The 27472-nt window shown below is 39.9% G+C and overlaps 3 protein-coding genes across 4 annotated transcripts in view; 2 read left to right on the forward strand and 1 right to left on the reverse strand.

The window, feature by feature from the left end:
• Positions 1 to 452: 452 nt before the first annotated feature.
• Positions 453 to 7191, forward strand: crot (carnitine O-octanoyltransferase). Its single transcript, XM_020607262.1, is given in 18 exon segments — positions 453 to 583; positions 1503 to 1626; positions 2452 to 2576; positions 2696 to 2877; positions 2982 to 3106; positions 3188 to 3296; positions 3887 to 3980; positions 4122 to 4247; positions 4366 to 4467; positions 4652 to 4735; positions 4814 to 4921; positions 5025 to 5155; positions 5244 to 5367; positions 5466 to 5544; positions 5760 to 5853; positions 6358 to 6428; positions 6431 to 6470; positions 6792 to 7191. Coding segments are annotated over 17 exon segments (1830 nt in total). The 5' UTR covers positions 453 to 583; positions 1503 to 1511; the 3' UTR covers positions 6913 to 7191.
• Positions 7192 to 9489: 2298 nt separating this feature from the next.
• abcb4 (ATP-binding cassette, sub-family B (MDR/TAP), member 4) lies at positions 9490 to 24728 on the reverse strand. Of its 2 annotated transcripts, none has more exons than XM_020607266.1 (28): positions 24638 to 24728; positions 24373 to 24465; positions 24096 to 24183; positions 23373 to 23535; positions 23218 to 23266; positions 22784 to 22975; positions 22204 to 22375; positions 21951 to 22075; positions 21176 to 21347; positions 20934 to 21047; positions 19972 to 20082; positions 19739 to 19864; positions 18610 to 18813; positions 18360 to 18530; positions 17896 to 18057; positions 17577 to 17768; positions 16941 to 17087; positions 16711 to 16815; positions 15941 to 16018; positions 15119 to 15202; positions 14825 to 15028; positions 14596 to 14696; positions 14334 to 14474; positions 13375 to 13531; positions 13084 to 13281; positions 12202 to 12408; positions 11148 to 11294; positions 9490 to 10685 (listed from the first exon to the last, which is right to left on the reverse strand). In XM_020607266.1, exons 2-28 carry the CDS (start codon positions 24435 to 24437, stop codon positions 10479 to 10481), a joined length of 3882 nt encoding a protein of 1293 aa, XP_020462922.1. In that variant the 5' UTR covers positions 24438 to 24465; positions 24638 to 24728; the 3' UTR covers positions 9490 to 10478. The 2 variants fall into 2 exon arrangements, with proteins under 2 accessions (XP_020462922.1, XP_020462921.1); XM_020607265.1 differs by having other exon boundaries at positions 24373 to 24446; positions 24638 to 24726.
• A 50-nt stretch (positions 24729 to 24778) lies between these two features.
• The window catches only part of rundc3b (RUN domain containing 3b), a 25350-nt gene continuing 22656 nt past the window's right edge, over positions 24779 to 27472 (forward strand). The window contains exon 1 of the mRNA XM_020607269.1: positions 24779 to 24881. Within this exon, the coding sequence (XP_020462925.1) occupies positions 24794 to 24881 (88 nt within the window). The 5' untranslated portion in view covers positions 24779 to 24793. The remainder of the gene's footprint in view (positions 24882 to 27472) is intronic.

Here is a 27472-nt window from a genome sequence, read left to right on the forward strand (position 1 = left end):
CACATGCTGCTCCCATGCAGCATACATTCTCTTATTATATTCCTATATATATATTATTATATTGCTGCAATTGCTGCCTCAAAGTGCCTTAGATTTTGTGTTACTTATTTATCTCATTTATATTTCATTTGTATTTTGTGGCATTCATGTGGACGGCAAAGTAAGAATTTCATTGTACAGGGAAACACGTTTCCTAACTGTTCATATGACAAATAAACACTTTGACCTTGACCTAATTAATGTGATTCTGAAAAACAAAGTTATCAAATATATGTAGTGTAGCAAAAAGTACAATATTTGCCTATAAAATGTTGTGAGGTCTAAGTATGAAGTTGTAGAAAATAGAAATACTTACCTAAAGTAAAAAAAACCTCCAAATTGTACTTAAGTAAATGTACTTTCAACTTGTGTTCTCTCAAACTGCAGGCTATCTGGGCTAAAGTTAACCTGACTGCGCATGCGCAGTCAGGTTGTCTTTGTGAACGTTTTTGTTTAGTTTAGTGAGGTAAAGGTGAGGACAGCACGCTGGAGGTAGCGGTCTAAAAACATCTTCTCTACAACATTTCTGCTGTATCTGGGTGCAGTAAGTTAAAGTCGCATTCTAGTACATTTAGTTTGAAAGCGACTTAGTGTGTTTTTAAATCGAGTTAGATTTAGCGTTAGCATGTCTAACGTTGTTAGTGTTAGCAATGACCGCAGCCTAGAGAAGCAGTGTAACAACTTATCTTACTGGAACTTTGAATCATAGTAAGCGGTAATAATACGCTAGGAAATTGTGTCTTTATTAATTGAGCAAGCATTTAGAGTGCATGTTTCAGCTGGGCGGTGGCAGCGCACACTAACAGTACTGTACTATTGGTCTTGTGTTCGTAAAAAGACTAACAATACAAATTGCGTCATTAGTAATAGCAACAAAACAAATGGAGTAGAGATTTCTGGCACAACTTCACTCATCATGCACTCTGGAAGAAGGAAACTCAATCTTGAGCGCTAAAAACTCCAACTATATTTATGTTTTCTTTACTGACTAATCTGTTGTCTGATTTTAGTATCGCTAGTAGCCTGTACCTTTAGTATGGCTCCTAGCCATTGACTGAATATTTATTAAATGTTTTATGTGATTGTAAGTGGTTTTAAGCCTGGCTGTGAAACTAATTTCCTCCCTCTGGGACAATAAAGTTAAGCTGAAGTTGAAACTTTAATATTTTAATGGTCCAGCATCCAAAACGAAGTCTCAGAATTGCTTGTGTTTTTGTTTAAAACCTGTTAAATGTGCATACTGTATTGTTGGCCAATATGTGAACTTTATATAAAACAGTAACACCGCAAGACTAAATACAAAAACATTATCTGTTTTGGTCCTCAGGTTCTAAATTTTCTGTAAATTTTTCGCAATTAATAGTTAATAGTTTGAAGTAAAGATCAACTTTACAACCTGAGATAATACCCTGTTACACCAGTGGTGCAAGGCAATGATAGTGCAATATTTATTTGTATTGCAGGGAGAAGACATGGCTAATAACTTGTCAGAATCTCTGCCAGAGCTGACCTTTCAGTACCAAAGGAGCCTGCCTCCCCTGCCAGTACCGTCACTAGAAATCAGCCTTTCTAAGTACCTGGAAGCAGGTAGGACGGTAACTGTGTTGCAGGATATGGTCCTTATTACCATTGCTAACTCTGAGAGACGAGACAGTCCAAGTAACTTCAAAACAGTGCTGATTTATTCAAAGGATCACAGGTAAAATTAACATTACACGCTCAGGTATCTTGCACCTCCAAACTGCTCGCAGGCAGATGTAAGATGAAAGACCCTGAACCCACCAGGCCTATACATTATATCCCCTCGGTTGGGCTAGCCCCATACTACACAGAAACGTCAACCGAGACGTCTCTGTTACCAGCTTTGCAGCTGGTCATAGCAGTAGTCAAAACATGAAGCAAATCAATGTGTGTGTGTCTGTTGGTTAAGTGGTGTGTAGCTAAAAACATTCTCACGACCTCTAGTAACATGTCGTGACTTAAACATAAGAACATATTATGGCTAAGGCTACAGTTATACACATCATAATAATAATATTAAACACCCTGTCTGCTGACAGTCATCAACTCTTCTCTCTAGTTATCCTTGACCAGATGTACTCTGTAGAAACTCATAAGCATGACTAAGCATTTAACAGTCTAACTAGACATCCTATCTCCACTAAACATTTCTAATACATAAAGTATCTATCCAATATCTGTCTGACTAAAAATACCTAACTGTGTGCAGCCTGTTGTGCAACAGAGCTGCTCTTTCTCAGGTTTTGTAAATATTTACCATGCAATCTCACTGACCCTTGGTGTTTGGATTTCTCATTGTCCCAGCTGCAACAATTAAATCCACAGAAGATGCTTAATGTCCAAAATCACTTGACAGATGGACTCATTTTAATTTTCCATGTTTGCCACCAGTTCGTCCATTCGCATCTGAGGAAGAGTTTGAGGCTACAGTGGACATTGTGAGGAAATTCCAAAATGGTGTTGGCAAACAGCTACACCAGAAACTACTGCAGAGAGCAAAGACAAAGAAGAACTGGGTGTGTAATTCAGCTGTAAATGTGTGCTCTGGTCTTGAAGGTGTCCTTTCTAGTCACTGTTGTTTGATTTAGCTAATCAAATCAAATTTGGCTAATCAGCCCCGCCCCCTCCCCCCCAGCTGGAAGAATGGTGGTTAGACACTGCATATCTGGAGCCCCGCATACCCTCCCAGCTGAATGTGAACGTTGGTGGGGCAGCGCCCTACCTGGAGCACTGTTGGCCTCCCGCAGAAGGAATTTATCTGCAGAGGGCCAGTGTTGTCACATGGCATACCCTGCAATACTGGAACCTGCTCCGTATGTAAGACATGCTCACAAGCTGCTATTTTCTGAGGTTACTCTCCTTTTTAAATGCAGTTACATAAATATGTAATTTTGGCTTATTTTTTCCTCTTCATGATTTAGGGAGCGGCTGGCTCCTCAAAAATCTGGCAAAACAGTGTTGGATATGGACCAATTCAGGATGTTATTCTGCACCTGCAAAGTCCCTGGAGTTCAGAAGGACACTCTTCATAACTACTTCAAGACAGGTAGAATAAACTCGGCTCTTATCTCTAACCTTCAGGCACATGACGTGGTTTACATCATGTAATGTGCATTTTGTGTCACAGAGCGAGAGGGTCCCTGCCCCTCTCATATAGTAGTGATGTGTCGTGGACGGATCTTCACTTTTGATGCACTATGTGATGGACAAATCCTCACTCCTCCAGAAGTTCTCAGGTGGTTATTACCTACAAGTGCACACACCCTTCAAGATTGAAACCCAAAGATGAAACCTAGTACCCAAGAGAATACATTTGTTATCGTTAATCACTTATATTGGTCATGTATGTTACATACACAAGGATTTATCTCTGGTACATTTTCTCTTCCCTGACATAGATAGTAATGTAAGTTGTATCTGAATGCAGGCCTGTCAACAGACATTACATACCTCCAAATGGGATGGTTTATGTGCTCAGGAGACTTCTCTTTTTTACAGAGTAGAGGTTGATTTACAGTGTTTCAGTCACTGAGACCTGCAGCAAACACTGTTACTGTTGCTCGCTACATTAGCTAGGAAGCTTATCATCTCATAACAAGCAAGTGTCAGTTTTAGCAAAATGAATTGTTATTGCTTCACCCATCCATTCATATTCTGGTGTTTATCCAAGACTAGGTCACATTAAATTAATTATGTTATTATTCCTGTACAGAATAATATATTTCTGGAAAGTATAAAAAATGTTACAATAAATAATGGGCTAGATGATGAGGAACTGTAGTTTAATGAAAAGCAGCTTTGGTTATTTGTGTGTTTCCCTGTGCAGGCAGCTGAGCTATGTGAAGGAGAGATGTGAGGGAGAGCCAGAGGGACATGGAGTGGCCGCTCTCACCTCAGAGGAGAGGACTCGCTGGGCAAAGGTGAGGGTGCTCAGGTTTGGAGACCTCGGTGTTCATCTTTGCAGATAAGCTCTAAAGTAGATTATTGATCACATTTGTGGGAAAGTTCTCAGATAAAAAAAAAAAATCAGCATCAGAGGACCTGTTTACTCTTCTCTGCAGACCAGGGAGCATTTGATAAGCATTGATCCACACAATAAGACCGTCCTGGAGACCATCCAGAGCAGCCTGTTTGTCCTATCTCTGGATGAAACCAAACCCTACTCCACTCCAGAGAATTACACAAATGTATGCACTGCACAAATCCGAGTTATTTATGACTTCAAGATTCACCATTTAAATTCTGTTCTGGCTGCAGGAAAAGAGTTGTGCGTCTGATTGTGTGACCTTTTGATTCTGAACACAGATGGCCCAGGCAGCCCTTACAGGTGACCCAACCATCCGCTGGGGAGACAAATCATACAACTTTTTTGTGTTCTCAGATGGCACTTTTGGATCCAATTGTGATGTGAGTTTATATGTGTGTGAAAGGCCCAGAGGAGTTTAGAGACTATGCAAGTTTGTCGAAACCCCATGTGGCATGTTTTGAGATTCAAGATTGTAATCTGTCCAAAAGCAAAGAATTATACTGTGTAAATGTGATTCTTAAAGGCATAAAAATAATAGATTAAAATCTCTACATTGCTTTTCAGCATGCACCATATGATGCCATGGTACTGGTATTATTCTGTTGGTATATGGACCAGCAAATTAGATCTACAGATGGCAAATGGAAGGTAAACATAGACTATAACTTGATTCCAAACATAAGTTGAAATAGTTCTTGTTACACAACTTGATGTTTGTGATCTCAGGGCTCAGATGTAGTCCGACCCATGTCCCTTCCCGAGGAGCTGGTGTTTACTGTGGATGAAAAAGTCCAGAGTGACATCAGCCATGCCAAGCAGCAATACCTGGAGTCGGTGAGCTGACAGTATTCAAATACACACACGCATGAAAAAAAGTATAATGTGAAATGGCTTGTGTATGGTCACACCTGTGTGACTATGCTTCCTGGTTTTACAGGCACAGGACCTGCAGGTTGTGAGTTACACCTTCATAGCATTTGGGAAAACAGCCATCAAACAGAGGAAGCTACACCCTGACACCTTTGTTCAGCTGGCAATGCAGTTTGCCTACTACAGACTGCACAAAAGGTGAGGACTGGTTAAAAATTGTCCCATGGCTTTACTGATATTTGAAATCTATGAGGTGAATGAATTAACGACTGTTCTTCTCTCTCAGGCCTGGTAGTTGTTATGAAACAGCAATGACCCGCAGGTTCTACCATGGCAGGACGGAGACAATAAGACCCTGCACCCAGGAGGCTGTGAACTGGTGTAAAGCCATGATCGACCCCACGTGCAGTGTGAGTATGTGTGTCTGTGGCAAAACCACACACAGAAACTTTATTTGGAAGCAAAACCTTTGCTTGTTTTACATGGTGCATAACAATGTTTCTGTCAGGTTAATGCCAAGAGGAAAGCCATGCTGAAGGCCTTCAGTAAACACAACACACTGATGGCTGAAGCCCAGGAAGGGAAAGGTTAGTTTACATTCATGTAATTGAGTTGATGTTTCATATCACAGCTAAATAGTTTAGAAAACTGGAATTATCATACTGTCAAATTGCCCATTTTAACAGTACCCTGTGGAGGTTTTGACCAATTGAGCAAGGTTTTTACATGTATGTCTCCATTGGGTTTGAATCAAGTACGTGTATTTATGATATCACTTCATGATGTTTTGTGATGTTGCCAGGTTTTGATCGGCATCTCCTTGGTCTGTATCTTATTGCAAAGGAACAGGGACTTCCCACTCCGGAGCTCTTCATGGATCCCCTCTACACAAAGAGGTGCAGTGTAACTAATGTTATCAATTGCACGTGTTTTACACATGTCTTGCATTAATCTGAAAGCCGACAGAAGCGAGATATACAATATAATGTCTCAGTAAGCCCAAATTGTCAACTGTCACAGCTGCAGTATGTCTGCAGATGCTTCTAAGTTGGCAGATCTGCAAGTTTAAAGGCTTTGTTTAATTATCATTTTAACTCATTCATTTCTTAATTCAGCTGTTCTAAAATAAAAAATCTTGCCTTTTTTTTAATGACACTTTACACATTTGAGGAATCAATGCCCAAAAGTAATACTTATTGCTAAATGTTTAAACAAGGATTATCAGCTGATTAATTTTCTCAAATTAATTGCCTCAAATATGAGTAGTGGCATCAGCCTCAAAGATCCCTTATTGGTCTATCAAGTCAAATCAAATTTTTATTTATAATGGTCAGTTTGACTTTAAAAGTGCCCACAGGGTTTTTCTACCTGTGTGTGATTGGGTTGTGTTGTGTTTGCAGTGGGGGTGGTGGTAACTTTGTGCTGTCGACCAGCCTGACAGGCTACTTTACGGGTCTGGGGGGCCAGGCCCCCCCGGGGGCTACGGCTTCTTCTACAACATCAGAGATGACAGGTGGGGAGAGGAGACACAAGCAGATGAAACTAATCACAAGCACATGAGATGAATATAAAACTAATCATCCAAAATAAAGGCTGCTTTTTGTTTTAGTTCTTTATTTGCTGTAATTATGTGCATTAGTGTCCATTTCAGTAGAGATGTCACCATCATTAAGAAAAACTGTTCTTATTCACTCAGTTTAGACCTAGTAAGTAATCAGACAATATTCTACAATAGGGTTTGAATTCATCCACAGTTAAATGTTACAAATTGTGTCTATCTTCCTTCTACTTTCAGCAGCTGTAAATAAAGTCAGTCTGTCTTTATTCTTTCCAGGATTGTGGTCTCCATCACAACATGGAAATCTTGCCATCAGACAGATGCTGCGTCAATGTTCAACAGCTTCAGTAGCTCCTTGCACGAGATGCTCCACCTGGCTACCACATCTCAGCTATAAGTACCCACAGCAAACACTGGACAGGCTAATTTACATATTTACTGTATCTCTTAGCTCTTTGCCCTTGTTTGAGCATTAATGCTCATACAGTTCACAAACCCTCTGTCATCAGCCAACAGCTGGTGATAGTTGCATTTATTCTCAGCACTAATTAATGCAATGGTACGGAACAGTACCACAAGTTATCTTCAGATTGTGGCATTTTACTTTAATTACAACTCTTCTGTTTTGTTGATCTGTTGAATGAGATTTTTTTTTTTTTTTTTTTTTACAGTAAATTGTTTTCGGGCGTATGGGTGTTTGGGTCATGGCCAAAAATACTGGCTCCCCTGCCTTTCTGTCAGATAATGCACCACTTCTCCCAGAAAATTGTTTATTCACAAATTCTTTGGTATTTTCATATTTATTATTTTTGTTTGCATTGGAACAACACAACAAAGCAGAAAAAAGCCAAATTTGATACACAGAACTCCACAAACGGACTGGACAGAATTATTGACACCCTCAACTTAATATTTGGTAGCACACCCTTTGGTCAAAATAACTGAAATCACTTACTTCCTGTAACCATCAGTGAGTTTCTTACTCTACTGGAGTTTTGGACCAACTGCTCCAGGTCTCTCAGAATTGAAGGGTTCCTTCTCCGAGCTGCTGTTCTGGGATCTCTCCACAGGTGATCGATAGGATTTAGACCTGGACTCATTGCTGGCCGCTTCACAACTCTCTTAACTCATTGTCTGAATCTATTTCTGGTGTGTTTTGAAGTTTACTTTGGGTCATTGTCCTGTTGTACGACCCATGACCTCTGATGGAGACCCACCTGTCTGACACTAGGCCCTACATTGGGCCCCAGAATTAATTGGTAGTCTTCAGATTTCATAATCCCAGACACATAGTCAAGACATCCAGAGCCTGAAGCAGCAAACCAACCCCAAAACATCAGTGAACCTCCATCACGTTTGACTGTAGGGACCATGTTCTTTTGTTTGAAGGCCTCATTTCATTTTCTAACAACAGTAGAATGATGTGCTCGACCATAAAGCTCTATTTTAGTCTCATCTATCCACAGGACATTCTCCAATTGAGATCGTCCATGTTTTTCCACCATTGTGGTTCTTAGATCCTCAGACAGTTCTTTGCTCTTCTTTCTTTTCCCCTTGCTCAGTGTGGTCCACATGATACAAGGGTTGAGTCAACTTTTCTCCATTTTAACTGGTTACCATTGTGATTTCTATATTGCCAGCACCTGTTGACTGCTACAGGTGAGTTTCATTACAAATTAAAGGACCAACACGGGCTGAAAATAAAACTATTTGATGATTTAGAAAAGGTATCAATAATTCTGTCCAGTCCATTTGTGGAGTTCTGTGTGGAATGGATCAGATTAGGCTTTTTTTTCTGATTTTATGTGTTGTTCCGATGCAAACAAAACAAACATAAGAATACCAAAGAATTTGTGATTGCAACAGTTTTCTGGGAGAAGTGGTGTGTTATCTGATAGAAATGCAGGGGTGCCAGTATTTTTGGCCATGACTCTTTTTTTTTTTCTACCTCATGATTCTGGTATAAATTTTACAGTTTTTAATTTGAAATTATCCATATTATATATGTCCTAGTGGGACAAATATAAACAGTATTAACAAAGAGATCTAAGGTGGAGGACTGTAGAAAATACCCGCTGGCTGCTTTGACTCTTGGCCTTAGTTTTTGCTGTGATATAATAAAGGGCATTTTAATCAGACCCATAAAAAAAACTTTGATAGGAGTGAAATAAAATTTATTTGTCTTGTTTTAAGTTTTGGATTGGGCTCCCTATGAAAATCACAGAAATATGCATTAACAATACTCAACAACAAAAAACAGCAAATACGTATATCCTAGTTTTGACTCGTGATTTGTGAGAAATTTATACATAACAAAAATGATATATGCAAGTCTGATTTATTTGCCCCCTAGTAATGTTAGGTTCTTCAGGAGGAGATTGAAGAAATTTAATTGGTGCAAAATTGGTGTAGGTGGGCACTAGAATGAATTTTTAAACTGTTTCAGTGCTCAAATGGAAACTGATATTGCTTTAAGACCAACTTCAAACCTGTCCTGTAACCAGTGGATGCAGCTAGCTGTTGCTGCTAACACTCCCACTGTTATTCTGTACGTTCAGTCATACAGTTACAGGGTAAAGTATGTAGTATTGAGAGAAAGACAGCTAACCTAGCACTGTTCCTTTACTCTGCGGGACGTAACGGTACAGTTCTCCACTTTGTGAGTGAAACAGAAACTTAATAGCACATTGAATGTTGTAAAATGACATTTTTAATTGCTAATTATATCGATACATGACCAACGTTAATATTACGTGGGCCTGTTGAAAAAGAGGATAATCTCTGAACCACAACCAACGTGGTCACGACACCTTGTGCACACTATGCAGTTTTCCTTTGTGTTCACTGAATAATGGAAATGTAGTTAAGTGTAATACAGTGTGAATGTCCTACCAAATAAACTAAAGAGATTTCCATCCTCTTGATTTTTAGTTTTGTTAAGTTAAAAGAATCAAAGCAGAAAAAACGGTTCAGTAATTGAGTATAAAACTTTAATAGTTACATATTAGCATTTTCTCCAAAAAGGTTAATTCTGTGCATTTAAAGAAACCAAATAGGATTTCTAGTGATTGCAGCAAATGGCGATAGTTCACTTCTGCCCAGTCCTGGGCATGCAGTATTTTCCTGTGTTAAACTAATCAGGCACTTCTGCTCTACTATGACAATCATCATGACAATCATGGTATTTATAAAAAAAAATACATTACACTGTAGAACGCAACTTATTCCTGGTGATCCCAGTGTCAGAGGCATACTGAATGCACTATGTTAAATAATAAATAATAAACCCAGTGTTTTGTTGGCTTTTATCACTGTACGTTTAGCATTACTATTTTGCACTTAACAGGAGATGGCACCAAAAATCAACAGCAGTTAAGGTTTGCTTGCTAAGATCAATCTTGACTAGGAGAAGCAGAAAGACAACCCGATGGTGTAACACAAAAGGTCTTTTTCACAGCAGACATTTTGGCTTGTCATAGCAGGAAAAGCACAGGTGTTACAAATAAAATTCAGGTGTCCCAATAAGCTGTGACAGTGAGCCAGCCTGCACAATACCAGGATCCTGAAACAGAAGCAGCTAAATGAATTCCACTGATCATACACTTGATTATTTACACCTGTGCTTTTCCTACTGTCACAGGCCAAAATGGTTTCTGTGGCTGGTAAAAGTGACAGTTAAGGAACTGTAGTAAAGAAATTAGATCTTTTAACTGAATTGTGTTAGTCTCAGCACAACTGAACTATCTGACCCAGTGAATTACAGTCAGAAGGCTGAAGGCCACATCTCCCAACAGGCTAGGACACAGTCAGTACATTAAGTCCCCAATTGCTCCACTGAAGCTGCTCAGGCTTAGTATAAATTGTGAAGCAGGGAGTTGATGATAAAAGGCACAAGTGTCTAATCTAGCCCTCTAGAAATGTAAAGATTAAGTATAGTCAGTGTAGTATTGTGTCCCTGCCCCCTTATTTACTCCCATGGGACAACTGTGTGGTGACCAGCATGTGGTAGACTCCCTTCTTGGCCAGCAGCTGTTGATGTGTCCCCTGTTCGATGACCACTCCTCCCTGAAAGACGACAATTCGGTCGGCGTTTTGGATGGTGGACAGGCGGTGGGCCACAATGATGCATGTCCTGCCCTTCCTGGCCTGGTCCAGTGCCTCCTGCACCACCTGCAGAAGGAGCAGCATAAGCAGCAAATGCACATTAACTTGTGTGAAACATTTCTGTATAGATCTACCTTGTTCAGACATGCTTTCTTGTTTCATATTTACTGGGTGATACTTTGATGGAAATAGGTGAATTAATTTTTATTTTGATGCATGTTCACTTAATTTCCACTGAGGACTGAGTACACTATGCGTTCACTTTAACACTGTTGTTGAGATTTGATTATACATGCCACGTTTACAGTATACTGATTAAGTTACTGCCACTTTTGTGTATGACCAAATGCAATACTACGGCTTGCTCCATTTTACCACCTATAAACAGACTTGACAAAGCTATTCTTTCAACAGATTATTTGTACTGTGGACTATTTCTGCTTTTTTGTCTCTAGTATCATTATATGGGTGATCAATTTTGCTACCAGACGTGGAGTGTCAGGGATGAGAAGAGGAAATGTCACTCACCTTCTCGCTCTCGGTGTCCAGTGCAGAGGTGGCCTCATCCAACAGCAATAGCTTCGGGTTGCGGAGGATGGCTCGGGCTATGGCTACACGCTGCTTCTGACCACCTGACAGCTGTGTGCCCTTATCACCTGCCTGAGTGTCGTACTTCTGCTCAGAGAAAGAGAGAGAAAAGACAAGAGGGCACGTAATCCTTAATCCATGCACATCACTGTGAATAGCTTTCTTTCTAAAAAGAAATGTTTTGGTAACAATTTACTTCTTTGGGTCTAACTTCCTGCTAATTTGCTATGAAGTTTCCTGGGGGAAAAAAAGGAATTGGTGCTAATTATAATAAAAGCAGAGACAGACATCTGAGACTAAATTTGCATTTATTTAGTTTAAAAGCAACTGTTCACTGAGAGGCATTTTCTTGGAAAAACTGCTACATTTAATCACAAGTATTCATCGATTTAATAATTATTGGAAACTTTACTTGCCATATATATTGAATTATATACATACTGTATTTCAGATGTTTGCATGTTCAGCTGTGCTAACTGAAATACTAGGTTACACTAACAATTTAAATTCATCCATTAGAAATGCGTTATTTTAAACACTATCTGTAATTGGCACCAAATTACATATTTAATTCAAGGAAACTTCCTGGGAAATTATATACTGCTGGCAGTGTCGTCTGTGGATTATCCAGAATAACGGATACTTCTTCTAAAAAGAGAGGCCTCTGTTTAATTACTAAGCAATGTTCAATGTTCACTGCTCTAAAACCCAAAGTTGATACTACTACAGGTAAGTGAGTACATGGGAACTGAATGGGTGGTTGATTAACTCTGGAGAGTTAAACATTTTGTTGCTGTTGAATAATTGTTGGCACACTGAGACACACCATATAACCAATTTATGTGTGATAGAGGGCCTTGACATGTAAAGATAATCACTCCTCAGTATATAAAAAAAAAATGTTAATATTAAAAAAATTATCACAGCGCTTTTATTGTAGGTTTGCTACAATTGCAAACACAACACTAGTGAAACAGGATATCACAGCTGTTACCTGTGGCAGGGTTTCTATGAAGTTGTGAATGTTGGCTGCTTTAGCAGCTGCTTTGATCTCCTCCATGGTTACAGTGCGGCTGTTGTCTCCATAGGCAATGTTCTCCGCTAAAGTGCAGTCAAACAGCACGGGCTCCTGGGATACGATGCCTATCTGAGACCTCAACCAGTGGATATTCAGGTATTTTGCATTTATATCATCCAGAACCTGAAGGAGAAAAGGGCAGCACAAATTATTGAAAAAGCAGTCATGGGGCTTAATTTTTAAAAAATATTAAACTTATTACTCTACATTTACATTACATTTTAGAATCTTTCAAGTTAACGACACAGTGCTAGCATTCATTTAGAGGCAAGTAGCGGGCTGGAAAATCTAAACAATCAACTGAAAGACACTACAGTGCTCCATGGAGCTGAGGCAAAGCACAAAGGTAGGTGATAATTTCACTACAAGCTTCCCCTTTCACATACAGGTCATCCTGTGATCTGCTGTTAATATGAAAATACTGATCATCAAAAATCAGCAGAAATGAAAACATGTCCAAATGTAATATTCTTGTTCTACCAAACGAGTAGCAGAGGATAGTAGTGATAACGTGGGACATCAGGAGATACTGAAGCAATAAATATTCTTTTGTCTCTCACAGGACTGTGAGCAACAATAATAAACCCACCAAGATAAAGTGAAATGGTTCGTGCTGATACATGATTATATGAGATAAAATCACGCTCCACACAGATCTCATAATGTCTAAAGGTCACTGCCTGTTCAGTATAATGGTGTAAAGCAGCCATAAAACACATACTGGCTAGCTAACCATTAGCTAACTGACAGTAGGTGAAGAGGCAGTTAAACAGTGGGGGTGTGTATTTGTCTTCTCACCACTCTCCCTTCTGCGGGGTCATAGAACCTCTCCAGCAGCTGGATGGTGGTGCTCTTTCCACAGCCACTGCTCCCTACCAAGGCCAGCGTCTCTCCTTTCTTCACCTTCAAGTTCAGCCCTTGGAGGATGGCCACATCAGGGCGCGAAGGGTAGTTAAACTTGACATCCTCAAAGCACACGTTACCATCAAATTTGTTCTGGAGTGAGACAGAAGAGAGAGATGTTGGCATGCGAGTACAGAGCTGTATTATAAGTACTGTGTTTGGTGTGTGGAGCTTTAGGTAATGTACCGGTGACTCTCCCTCCTGTGAAAGGTTATCAATGGTGGGCTCTCTGTTTATCAGCATCATAAGGTGGGAAGCTGATAGTTTGGCCTTAGCGTAGTTTGGAGCAAAGGAGTTGGCCTCTCCCACGGCCATGGCACCGTAGAGAACAGCCGAAATAACACTGGGAGAGGAAATCAATTGACAATCAATAAAATATTTCACACAGTATCAAACACAATCTTGGAAGCTGTAGGTATAGACATGTATGTGTTTGTTATAAAAATGCTTCATGGGAGTGAAGAGTTAATATTTCTGTGTTTTATAATTCTGTGTTCCCCCCAGAAGCTCAAAGTGCTATGAGCTCAGGACTTCCTCCTTGTGTAACAGCTACAGTAAAATACAGATGGAAGCTTTGGCTCCTCCCAGCTACCACACAGATTTACATTAGCAATTTTAAATGTGCGTCTTTATGTGCTCTGTGTACAGTGTCTTGTGTGACCATGTGCTCTGGGTTTGGAGCCATTCACAGTGACCTTTACATGCTTCAGACCCGGGAAATTATTAAAAGCCAAATGAAGAGCGTGTCCTCCCAGCATGCTTTGGTCTGATGTTATCTAATGATCTACAAGTGCACACAAACTGCTGGAACATCTTTTGCATGATAAATTAAAACTCCTGACTGTTATTCTCCTGCTCTGTTATTCTTCCTCCCACAGTCCAAAGACATGCAGCTTAGGTTGATTGGTGTCTCTAAATTGCCCGTAGGAGTGATTGTGTGTGTGAGTGGTTGTTGGTCTATGTGTTAGCCCTGCAATGGACTGGCGACCTATCCAGGGTGTACCCCGCCTCTCGCCCTCAGCTGGCTGGGATTGGCTCCAGCCCCCCGTGACCCCGTTTGAGACTAAGCGGTTTAGAATATGGATGGATGGATGTTATTTTCCTGTTTAAGAGACTAGACAAAGTGATACTGTGTGTTTACTCACAGGAATACCCCCTCAACGTCCATCCTTCCTTCTTTAATAAGCCAAGCCCCAAACCGGAAACAGCCTGCATAAGCGAAGTAGATCATAGCCTGGGAGAAGGAGAAGGTAATACCATACACATGGGCCTTTTTCTTGGCGTTCCTGTACAGAGAAAGAGGGAGGTGGCATCAGAAAAACACACCCCAAATTTATTGAATGAAATTAGAACAGATATAATATCTGTTCATATATAGTAGATGGATCTGTAGTTTAAGTTACATACTTGTATGGCACTTCAAGGTTTTCCTGATACAAAGCCTCAAATTTCGGTTCTCTGTTGAGAGAGGCGACAGTACGGATATTCTCAATGGCCTCGGTAGCAATCTGTGGAGACGCATAAACATATCTACTGTATGCCACAAGGTGAGTGTTTCAACAGTTGGTGCTCTTCCTAAAAAGTGACATACAAAAGTAACTTCCACGTGAGTCTTACCCTCGCACTGAATCCTCACCTTTCCAGCTTTCTCCAGCTCCTTCTTGTCTTCAGCAGCATGTCCAGTGAGCAGCTTTATTGACACAGCTCCAGCCACTGCCATGATGGGCACCACAGCCAGGATGAGCAAGGTCAGCTCCCAGCCATATACAAAAGAGATGATCACAGAGGTGCCCATGTTGGCAAAGTTCTGGGCCAGTGTGGCCATACGTACTCCTGTAGCCTGAGCAGACATTCTGATCAGTGATTTTATTAGGCAGTTTGTCATTGTAGCCTTTGATAAATACCTTTGTTTGTTCTTTGTGTGACTTACCCCTTGTACTTGGGCAGCATCTGTGGCCAGTCTCGTAGTGAGTGCTCCAACACTGTTTTTGGGTTCGTCAAACCACCCAAGGTCCTGCAAGAAAACAAGGATAAACATTTATATTGGCAATGAAAAATCTATAACAATCAAAAATATGCTGCCATTCTGAGCTTGTTGTATCAGAACTGTTTAGCTTTAAAGTTGAGCTATTACTAAATAATCAACAGTCAAAGTTAAAATTTAGGGGAATAACATGTTTGCTTATTATTTATTAAGAATTTAACATAAAAAAACCCAAACTGACTGTGTGGTTTGCGGTTGGAGTGCTGGCAACACACACCAGCAACACAGCTGTCACCACATTTTGATTTAAATGTTGTTATACTCTGATTGGTGCAAGGAAATATGAAACCTGCTTTGTCCACAATAGTTTACACCATAGTAGAGTGTGGATACCTGAAACAAGCCCAATGGGACCCATTGGTACCTGAGGGTTTGGACAGAAATTTAGAAATTATGTTTAATGATAAGGTGGAAAACACCGTACAGACTCAACTGTGTTGGGCTCAGGTTGGATTTGGACATTATTATATAGACTACAGGTCCAGGTCAGGTTTGGACGCCACACTCGGGCATGCTTCAGGTTTGGAAAGAAATATCCGGGCCAATCCATGCTCTACATTAAAGCCGTATTTTCTACCTACGTTTATCTTTATCTCACCCCTTGGATTATTTAAGTACTGATAGAAGAAGTGACCTAAAAAATTTTGAATTGCTACTAATTTAGTTCCCCTATAGGTCTGGTCTCTCATTTCAGTTTGTTGCACACACCTGTCTCATCATGGACTTAAAGGCCAAGAGTCTCAGTTTCAGTGTCAGAAGCTCTCCAGATTTACCAAAACAGAAACCCTGAAAATAATTAAAGACAAAACACTTTAGCACACCTGGATATTAGTATGAACTTCTTTGACTAACAATTATGTCATCTGCACGTGCTTATCATCTGTATAAAGCATCTGTCTGTATACAAATGGCACTAGGGTAAACCAGGGTAATCGTGATACAGTACTGTAGGTACCATGTTTGTGAATATATCTTGGTTTTAGGTTTAAGGTAAAATTAAAATAATATTTGGGTTTAGGCCTATATGCTTAAAGAAACACGTCAACATTTTCAGAAATGTAATTATTTGCTTTGCCTAGATGAGAAGACTGATACTGCTCTTATGTTTGTCCAGTAAATATAGAGCAACTGCCATAAACCAGTTAGCTTAACTTAGCACAAAGAATGGAAACAAGGGGAAACAGCTAGCCTCATTCCATTCCTAGTGCTTTTCTTTAGCATCTGGTTGTTAAACTAATCAATCAACCAAAATATAATGAGCTGCAGTTAGGTGGACTCTGTCACCTTAGACTGAGCTAGGCCAGCTGTTTACCCCTATGCCCAGTTTTAATGCTAAACTAAGCAAAATGGCCACAGGTTGTACAGCATCATCTAATTCCCAGCAAGAAAGAAAATAAGCATAGTCCCCAAAAATGTCAAACTTTTCCTTTGACAGTCAGGAAATTAACATATGTTAACTTGTGCATATATGTGCAAACCTGCAGAAACATGGTGATGAAGGATACACCTCCAATAGCAGCAAACATGAGGGAAAACACTGTGGCTCTCTGTCTGACAACCTCTTGATCTTGCACTGTAAACACCTGAGACAGGGAAAAAGACAAACCTAAAGTGTAACCTTTCTACAACAACCAACAAATGTCACAATTAACAAGTGATATTAAAATAACTTTAATGTTGTACATATACTGTACTATTGGTAACCCACAGTGATGATCTTGGAGAAGATGATAGCAAACACTGGCTGCATTATTCCGTTGATGATGGCACAGATGGTCCCCACCACAATGTACGGCCACTCAGGAAGGTTGAGACGCATGACTTTAAAGAACGACACGACGGGAACATTTTCATCCTGAAGAAAGTGGGAGAAGGAGCTGAGTCTAATTCACAAGACAAACACAGCTGCAGCAGAAGTCAACAAAAAAGTATTGTGATGGGACTGTATTACTAGTGTTAGCGTAACTGAGAGAAGCCTTTGACATTTTGTTGAATTTTTTAGGGAAACCCTGCAGCACATTGCCTCTTCAATTTAAGGTGCTGCCTCTTAGTTACACTCTGTCTGTATATCTATTACAAACTGAGGCACCCTGACCACTGAACACCCTCGCTTTCATCTCCCCATTGCTCCTTGGTTAAACTGAACCTCAAATCAGTTTCTTGTACAGACTTTAAAATATCTATTCCAGGTTTTTGCAAAATGGACAGTCCCCGAAACAAAATAATTTAGATTCAAATGAAGATATCAGTATAAGCACGACTGTGATAAACTGAATATAGTATATAATATTTGAATGTGGAAAAAAATCAGTTTTATCTGTTGAGATGTTTCATCACAGCTCACCTCTTCTCCCTTGTCCTTGTCATATTTTAACTGTTTTTTGTCCTCTTTCTCTCTGTCTGAGGGAGTGAACGATGAGCCTTTTTTGGATTTCCTACTGTACAGAGAGGACTCGGACAAGGACTTTACTGGGCTCTTCTCATCTGTAGACAGCTCATACTCCGCCTCCTCCCCCTCGTCGACTTTCTGAAAGGTCTGTGGTACACAAACAAGAACAACCTGACCTGACTGAACATTGTGAAAGTTCCCTGAAGTTCCCCTTGAGTATAGTTAATATATATAAAAAAAGATGTGTAAAAGTGTTTATATATGTGCATGTTACCTGCATGGTGACCAGAGTATTATAAACACCCTGTTTCTCCATCAGCTGGCTGTGAGTCCCCAGCTCTACAACTTCACCATTCTGGAAACCAGCAATGACATCAGCATTTCGGATGGTTGAGAGGCGGTGAGCCACAACTATAGTAGTACGACCCAGCCGGACCTGCAAATACAGTATTTGTCTGAGGTTTTGTGTCCTTGGTTATAAGGCGAAGATAGTGTACATAGTGTAGACCAAAGCAAAGCACTGACTTACAGCCAGGTCAACTTTGCCAACCATAGAGTCAGGCCACTAGCACTGTTTAAACAGTAGTAAAGAAAACTTACAACATTTATATTAAAAGTGTTTTCATTTTATAAATCTACACTAAAATGGCAGCATGTCTGTATCAGTGTCAAAACTTACAAAGTAAACCCTAAAACTGTTGCAAATGAGACAGAGCATGTGTATGTGTGTGTCTGCACCTTGTCGAGCGCAGTTTGCACAATGGTCTCGCTTTCAGCATCAAGAGCGGATGTGGCTTCATCCAGCAGGAGGATTTTAGGATTGCGTACTAGAGCTCGAGCGATTGCAATCCTCTGCTTCTGTCCTCCGCTCATCTGAGTACCTCGGTCTCCGACCAGAGTCTCGAACTTCTGCTCAACAATAAGAATCTCAATATTAGCAAGCGGTGGACAGAGTTTATTATAAGCACAGAGGACAGGGAAGTCATACATCAGGAAGGTTCATAATGAAGTCATAAGCATTAGCCTCCTTGGCAGCTTGTTCAATCTCCTCCTGCGTCACATCCGGTCGCCCATATCTGATGTTCTCAGCGATGGTGGTGGCAAAGAGGATGGGCTCCTGACTCACTACTCCAATCATCTCTCTCAGGTAGCGGATGTTAAGTGAACGGATGTCGTGACCATCAATAGATACCTAAGAAGAGGGAGAGGATTTAAACACAGCCACACATAATTAAAAGGGCATATTCTTTTGCATTGGAAAATGAACAGCTTTTGTGTCCATTTACTATAAAGTATTACACCAGTGTTGTTACATGTTCCACTTACTACTGTTTTGTATAGAGTTTTTCTTGCTTAGGAGGTAAAGAGCCTTATGTAGGATTTCTATACATTAAAGATATTTAATATTCATATTTCACTGCATGGTAGCAGTTGTTAGCCAATAGGAGACGGTGTCTTTTTGGTTTTCTATATAGTCTTGTGACTTCTGAAGGAAAGTGAGCAGTGTTTTCCTCCTGCATTGGAAATACATTGTTCAGCAACCAGCGAGTCTTGTGTTTTAAATTTTAATTAGGCAGGTAGTTTCTCTACGACAGTATTCACCACTCACTGCATTTTATGTTTCGAGTCTCTGCTAGTTGATTTTCATTTTGTTGCCAAATGGCTGCCTAGAAAGTAGGAAAATACTAGAGTGCATCTTGTCCACTAACCAGCAGTGACACATTGTGTACATGACCTGAAAGAACACCCATGATCCTTGACTTAAAATTTTGCTCTTACAAAATGACAAACAGAAGGTGAAAGAAACATTTTACAAATCAAACAAATGAACAAAAGTGATTAGTAGGTACCCTAAAGGGAAACTCTGCCGATTGTACACAGAGTCTGTTAACAGGTCTTTGGGAGCACTGCTTATGTGAATAAAGTTAAATGAAACTTTTCGTGGCCACATCTGGAGCCACATCTGGAGCCACAAGAGTCTTAAAGTGCTGAGGCAGTGTCGGTTGGGGCTGAAGACTATGTGTTTGAAAATGACAAACTTTTTGAAAAATCCAGCTGACTACAGCAGAGCACTAAGTCAGTCCTTTGAATAAAGTGTGTAAGAGGTGATCACTTACAGATCCTTCCTGAGGATCGTAGAACCTCTGCAGCAGCTGGATTGTGGTGCTTTTACCACAGCCGCTGCTTCCCACCAAGGCAATGGTCTGTCCACTCTTCACATTCAGGCACAGGTTATTTAATATCTAAAAATTGATAACAAGGTCAGTTAGCAGATACAGTTTCAAGTAATATAATGTCTGTCTACTGTTTTCTCTGTTCAAGTATAGCACTGTGTCTGTGGGGATCGTACTTTGACGTCCGGTCTCGATGGGTAGCTAAAATGGATGTTCTTGAACTCTATGTTTCCTTTGATGAAGTCAGGCTTGAAGCCGGCATCCGAATAGCTGTCGATGCTCGGTGTCTGTTAAGATAAGAGTCAACAATATTTCACTCATTTCTAAAACTGGGCTCAGTTCTGGTTTGTAGTTTGGCCACAGTGAAGAACTTGATTCTTATTAAAACCTCAAAGAGACAATGGGAGGAAGACTGTTAGGGTCGCTGTATTTACCCGGATTAATGTTTATTTATACAGCTCTTTGTGTTTCACTGCTTCTCTCGTTGCTAACACACATAGACGGTTGTTATTTTCTCTACCTGCTTCACCGCTGATAAAGACTGAACTCTGTGCTGACAGAGAATAGTTTGAAACAACTAAAAATCAAAGAGATTTAATCTTTTTTTGAGCTTTGATTGAGGCCGTGTGCATGCTATTTTGTGTTCATGTGCTTCTGGGCCAATAGTTTGTAGAATACAGTGTCTTGCATTTGTGCTTATAATTTAACTGGGTGTGTTGTCCTAGTGACAGATTAACCCTCCTGTTATGCTCGTGGGTCAACTTGACCCGCAACATAACAGGAGGGTTAACAGGTGCACTGTACACTAAACACAGGCCTCTCCCAGTTATATGGGTTATTTTATGATCAGTACCTGTGAATTAGTTTTGGTAAATGAGTTGAATTCAGTTGGTGGAAATAAATAAGTGGTCAGAGGGGAGAGCCAAAATGGTACAAAATCAGCCAAATTCTCACAGCAGGTCTCCAACTGGAGCTAAATCCAACATTTCATTACCGACTCCCGGTTGTTGGCTGCATCAGAGAAGCTCCCAACAGCGCCTGAACTCAGTGGTACAACTGTCAACTGACGTCTTTCCAGCAGCAAAAATAATATTGTTATTTTATTGTTTGCTTTGGGAGAAAATGTTTCATTCCGTACATGATCAATGATGCTGTACACTTTATGTGCAGCTCCACGGGCGCTTGCAAATGTCTGAATGTTAGGAGAGGTCTGTCCCAGTGTAAACGCTCCAATTAGCACAACGAAGAACACCTGAAGAAACACACACACACACACATCAGTGTTAGCTACACCAACCTTCTTTTAAGCACTTTTTCTATGTTTAAAGAAACAATATATATATATATATATAGAAATACAGTCATAATGTGTGTGCTCACCGTGAGTACAGATCCAATGGTGTACTCCCCACTCAGGATGAGTGTGCTGCCATACCAAAAGGCCACAGCGTAGGACAGGTAGATCATCAGGAAGGTGAAACCCATGGCGATGTTAGCAGAGATTGCCTTCTTTATTCCCATGTTCTTAGCATCCTCTAAGTTCTTTTGATATCTGTGATACAACACGCACACACAGACCCAAGAAGGAGTTAGGGTGTCAACAGGAGCGTGATAACAGCACCCTGTGGCATACACAAATGTCTTAGCATCTGCAGGCAACATCCATTTTTTATTATGGATTTTATTCAGTTACAGCCTTTGTGGGGGCTTTTTCATAGGACTATGATGACTTCAGAACAGATATGTTTTTTTGTTGAACAGAAAATAAGCAAATTAGCTCTCACTGATTCGTTTCATCAGGGTTTCTATAGTGTCAAAAATTAATTTTAATTCTAGGGCAGCACCTTAGATTTTGATATGCCATCACTGATTTTCAGCACCTAGAAACTACTGACATCATCTTCTAATTATTTGTTTACACTTAATCTTATTTAGTTTTAAATATCTCACTGTAAAATTATTTCTGATTTGTTTTGAATGTGGATATTTCAATTTTTGTGAAGCATAATATATTCTCTTTTTTGGATGAGATGTGTTATAAGAATAAAGTTGAATGAATATTTTTAGAAAATATTTATCTGTTTTGAGGAGATCTGTGCCATTATCTCCACTTCTTAATAAGATGAGACTAACCAGAAGAAATGAGTGAACAAACCTCCTGATCTCTCTGTTCTGTCCACTAAAGGCAAACACTGTCCTGATGGCAGAAAGCACCTCTTCTGCCACAGCTCCGGCTTTGGCGTACGCACTCTGCTCTTTACTAGTGAAGCTCGTCAGCACCTATTCAGACAAGAGAGACACAATGTTATTAAGGATCCCTGCACAGGCTTGTGTCCTATTGATCCATATCATAACACACAGGTAGCTGGACAAAAGCAGAACAATGGCCAAAGAGAACGTGAGCTTACTTTGCTGAAGAGTGCAGCTGAAACACCCAGCGCGGGGCTCACAGCCAGGATGACCAGAGTGAGCTTCCAGCCTTTGGTGAAACCAATGATGAAAGATGAGACAAAGCAGGACAAGGCCTGGATCAGCATCCCTGTCTTGTCACCAATACCCTCTTGGATTTTATAGACATCACTGTGTGGGTAAATACCAAAATAAGTTGTCTTTAGACTACTGCAACACTGATGAATTACTAATGGAGTAAAAATAATTTAGCTGTTATCATGTGAAAACTGCACAACTTCATTCATCCTCATATTTATGTTTTAACTTCAGATGAAGGGTTTTACTATATGATAATAAAAAGTAATGAAAATGTCTCTGTGTCAGAAATGAAAGTGCCAAGAAACCCCCCAGTTTCAAGAATCTGGAATGCAAATATTAGCTGTTATTCCTAGCATTCTATGATAGTAAATAGGTAGTTTTTAGATTTTAGACTGTTGGTCAGAGAAAATAAGCAATTTAAATATTTCAGCTACAGCATTATCTAAATTTCAGTAAGACTGAAAATTATAATATGAAACAGATTTTTCAGGTACCCACTCTGTGAGACGTGTATTGAGCTCTCCTGTCTCGTTAACATCAAACCAGCCAATGTTCTGCTGCATGATGCGATGGAAAAACAGCTTGCGGATACGCTTGACCTGCCGCCCGGCTGCCAGGGTCCAGAAGGACACCTCCAGGTAGGCTGCCACCAGCACAACGGCCCCCATGATAGAATATTTAATGGCATAACTGGGAGAAGAGAAGATAAAAGTGGAAGCTGATGACAGTAGATAATTTAAGGACCAAGAAATGAATAACTGATGCAGCTTCATGTCTGGTAAAGTCTGTGCATCTCAAAGTTCTCTGACCATTGTGCAATAAAGTTCTTTATAAAAATTAAACACAACCTACCTGTCATCATTATAACCGAGTAATTTTTAACTTCTTTCCTGATAGTGTGATTTGTTTATGCTGCCTGTTTTAAATCTTACTCAGTCATGTCCTCCTCTAGGGTGCTGTTCATTGGTATGAAGGTGAAATCTGAAGGCACAAGGTGATACAAGACATTATTAAAAGGTACTTGCTTCTTTATTTTTTATTTCTGTCACTGTAACTATTTGTCCTTGCTTGTTAACAGTAAACTCACTGGGGTTGCTGAAGTTGAAGGAGGGTATCGAGGTGTCCTTTATAAAACTGTCTGTCATGTCCCCAAACACGATACACATGAGAGGAAGCACCACCCCATGGGCCATGGCCATCACTGTCCCAATAAGGAGCATCAGAATGTCCATGCTGTCTGCAAACCTAAACTGCACTCACATAACAGTGTGGAGATACCATGAGAACAGCAGCGATAGTCAGTATGTGTATGTGGCAGATGCACCTGATAATTTGTTGGTCAAAATGTTTTGAATTATGAAATCAGAGCATGAAAAAATTACATGAACACTAAGCAGCTATTATGTTTTCACAGCAGGAGGCTGGTGGAGTCCACCCAAACAACAAGAGGATGTGCTGCACTCCCATCCTCTCCCCTGCTTCCCCTCTTACTACACACACTCACACATACCTTGCTGTTATGCTTGTAAGATCATACCACTTACAGTCTTACAATGTAACTAGGCTCAAAGACAGACAGACACACACACACACAAAAAATCTGTACTGCTTTTCTTCTTTTCTACTCTTTGTACACACACAAACAAAACATGCAATGTCATTTACACATTTCTAGCAATAAAGAGAAAGAATCAGATATAGAAAGTGAAAATAAATCTACATTATCTGCTTCAAAAGCCTAAATACCATATATAAACTCATGACTCATGATTGTGGCAGAAAGAGCTCACAGTGTGATGACTGGTCTTACCACAGCAAGGGGGCCGACCATGGGCTCTTTGGGCACATCTTTTTTCTTCTTGTCTTTTTTATTATTTTTGTCACTCTTCTTGCTTTCACTGCAGATGTTATATATATGAATAACATGTCAAATAATAAGTCTAAATGCATAGTTTCCTTCAAGAGAATAAGTGAGACACCTGTTAAGGTTTATTTGAGAGTATAATATTTGAGTGCTATTTTAAAATCATCACGCTTGAAACCTACTGAACTTTGTTAGAGAAAAGGAGAACATAAAGTGTATTCACCTTAAGTCCCCATTTTGTTCGTGTTTGGCTGTGGACATCCCGTCCACCTCTCCCCGCACATCCATGCCTGGGTCCTGTCACAGGAACAAGAACCTGTTCACATTTCACAGCTCAGTCTGAACAACTTCTATTATACTGTTTTCTTTAAATACACAGCTTGTTAAATCGCCAAAGAGCAGCCTAGGATTCTAACTTGATTAACTCAATCTGCGGTTAATTAAATGTGTATGGCCCAATCATAACAACAGAACAGAGACAGACTTACTGTTCCTGTGCCGTTGTTCCTCCAGACCCCTCTCCGCCGGTGCGCTGTTGACAGAGGGGGTATTGACGCATAGGGCTGCAGTAAAAAAGTCCCGTCCTCCCTTCTCCTCCCTCCTTCTCATTCTCACGTGGATTTCTGTCGTCTTTACATCACAGGATGAGCTTCGATGGGAAACGAGAGTGCTGGCCCCCGCCCTCTTCTGTCCTCGGGAAAGCCGCAGCAGATTTGAGCTGTGCGTGCCTCGGTGAGTCTCATGCACGGTGAACGTGCCTCATAGCAAATTATTGATTACAGAATGTCAGTAACCTCTGGGGCATGGCCGAGGAGCCTGGGTAGAAGTGTCTTACTGTGGCCATACATTGGCTATGTTTATCATAGGTGGAGGAAGAAGTACTCATACTTAATTTAAAGTAGCAGTACCACAGTGTATAATAATACTCTTGTGACTGGATGGATGGCTCCAAACCCCAGATTTGAAACAACTGGACTGAAACAATTACTATAATGTAAAGTGTTTAAAACTCTCCTTGTTGAGCAGCTACAACAGTATAATTCCTTATGCACTGTTGTGCAATTATTTTGGTTCTTCTTACCATTGCTAACTCTGAGAGATGAGACAGTCCAAGTAACTTCAAAACAGTGCTGATTTATTCAAAGGATCACAGGTAAAATTAACATTACACGCTCAGGTATCTTGCACCGCCAAACTGCTCGCAGGCAGATGGAAGATGAAAGACCCTGAACCCACCAGGCCTATACATTATATCCCCTCAGTTGGGCTAGCCCCATACTACACAGAAACGTCAACCGAGATGTCTCTGTTACCAGCTTTGCAGCTGGTCATAGCAGTAGTCAAAACATGAAGCAAATCAATGTATGAATGTGTGTGTCTGTTGGTTAAGTGGTGTGTAGCTAAAAACATTCTCACGACCTCTAGTAACATGTCGTGACTTAAACATAAGAACATATTATGGCTAAGGCTACAGTTATACACATCATAATAATAATATTAAACACCCTGTCTGCTGACAGTCATCAACTCTTCTCTCTAGTTATCCTTGATCAGATGTACCCTGTAGAAACTCATAAGCATGACTAAGCATTTAACAGCCTAACTAGACATCCTATCTCCACTAAACATTTCTAATACATAAAGTATCTATCCAATATCTATCTGACTAAAAATACCTAACAGCACTAATCCAGTACCACTGTCAACAATATGTAATGATACTGTATATCAGGCTATTTTTCTGCACAATAATCCCAGTACTAATAATTGTTTAGCTTATATTTACTCATAATGTTTATTGAAGGCAGGACAATACAATATTATTAGGGATCTCAGTTTTAATAATGTCCAGATTTTGAGATGATAAGGAATCTCACAAGAAATTATACTCTATCTAAAAGCAGAAGGAGAGTGGAAACGAGAGAAGCGAAGACTGTGGTTCTTTAACAGCTGACATTACTGCTGAATCTTGAATGTGTGTTGCTGCATTAGATAGAAGTCATTATGCTTCAGTGTGGGTCAAAGGTACAATATAATATTGTCAAGCTCAAACCACACAGGAGACACAGACGTCAGCGGATGAGTGATAAAATCCCTCATCTTGGAAAACCTTAAAAGAGTTAATTTGTTTAACACTCATGTTATAGCAATGATTACACCTGCTGCTGAAATCTGACACTGTGTGAGTCATTTATGAGGCACCATAAAGACAGATTTCACCCTGTGTCATCATGTCATCTCTCATACCCTTGTATAGCTTTCCTTTAAAAACAGCTCAGAGCAGTTTGAGAGGTTCAAATGGTAGATATAGATTAAAATATATTGTAGATGAAGAACTCCCATAATACTGGTGTTTTACTTTTGTAAATTCCCTCACATTCATTCTTATTCAGAGTTAAAACAAAGCAGAAGAGAATCACATTTACTGTCTTCAGTAATAACACCAACATAAGCGAGGTAACTTAGTAAAGGTCATTAGAGGGTCACCAACATAGTGTGAAATCTCACTTATATTTGTGGTTTATTGCTTATGCCACAGAGTGCTGGGTGTACAGACTGAAGGGACTGAAACTAAAGTACAAAGAAAGAGCAGATTAAGCAGAACACATGACTCCAAGACGTCACTGTTCTGGTCTGTTTCCATGTTTTGATATACTGTATAAATCAAATTTATCCAAAGAGCTGTGAGACAAAAGATGACAGTTGTGTGAATGTCTAACTCCTTTTTCACAAGTTGTAATATTTTATATATTGAATAACCCCAAAACCAAAAACAGTTCTATGATGTAATCCAAGGCAATATTCTGCAATAATACTACTGCATTTAAAATGGTCACTTTGTATGGTGGTATGACTTGAAGCCAAGCTTGTGGAGTTTCCATTATTTTGTCAATTTTAGTTACATGAAATAAGATTTCATAGTAGATTTGATAGTATCTAACACAACTACAACCCATCAAACATACCAGAGAGCAATAATAATAATAATAATAATCAGAAATAGGAAAGAAGACAATACAGCATTTTGTTAATAAATTTCTATTAACGAATTTCCATTAAATGTACTTTTGTCTGATATTCTTCTAATATTCATTTAAGCCATTGAATGTTACAAACCTATCATACTGTATATATAAAATTCCCCACTTGCCCCCTCCACTTTGGGGCGGTCTTATATTCCTTCCTTCAAGCTCAGGTCCTCTACCAGAGGCCTTGGAGCTTGAGGCTCCTGTACAGTATCTTAGCTGTTCCTAGCACTGCACTCTTCTGGACAGAGATCTCAGATGTTGTTCCTGGGATCTGTTGGAGCCACTCTCCCAGTT

The sequence above is a fragment of the Monopterus albus genome, unplaced genomic scaffold, assembly GCF_001952655.1.
Source record: "Monopterus albus unplaced genomic scaffold, M_albus_1.0 scaffold84.1, whole genome shotgun sequence".
NCBI classification, from domain to species: Eukaryota; Metazoa; Chordata; class Actinopteri; order Synbranchiformes; family Synbranchidae; genus Monopterus; species Monopterus albus.

What these genes read in the sequence shown, in the direction of transcription:
- abcb4 (XM_020607266.1), bottom strand. Translation starts at nt 24,437, where the DNA reads ATGGATGTGCGGGGAGAGGTGGACGGGATGTCCACAGCCAAACACGAA. An exon ending in TGTACAGCATCATTGATCAT is followed by an intron (nt 20,083 to 20,933) that starts GTACGGAATGAA and finishes TTATCTTAACAG; the next exon opens with ACACCGAGCATCGACAGCTA. An exon ending in TCTTCTCCAAGATCATCACT is followed by an intron (nt 16,816 to 16,940) that starts GTGGGTTACCAA and finishes TCCCTGTCTCAG; the next exon opens with GTGTTTACAGTGCAAGATCA.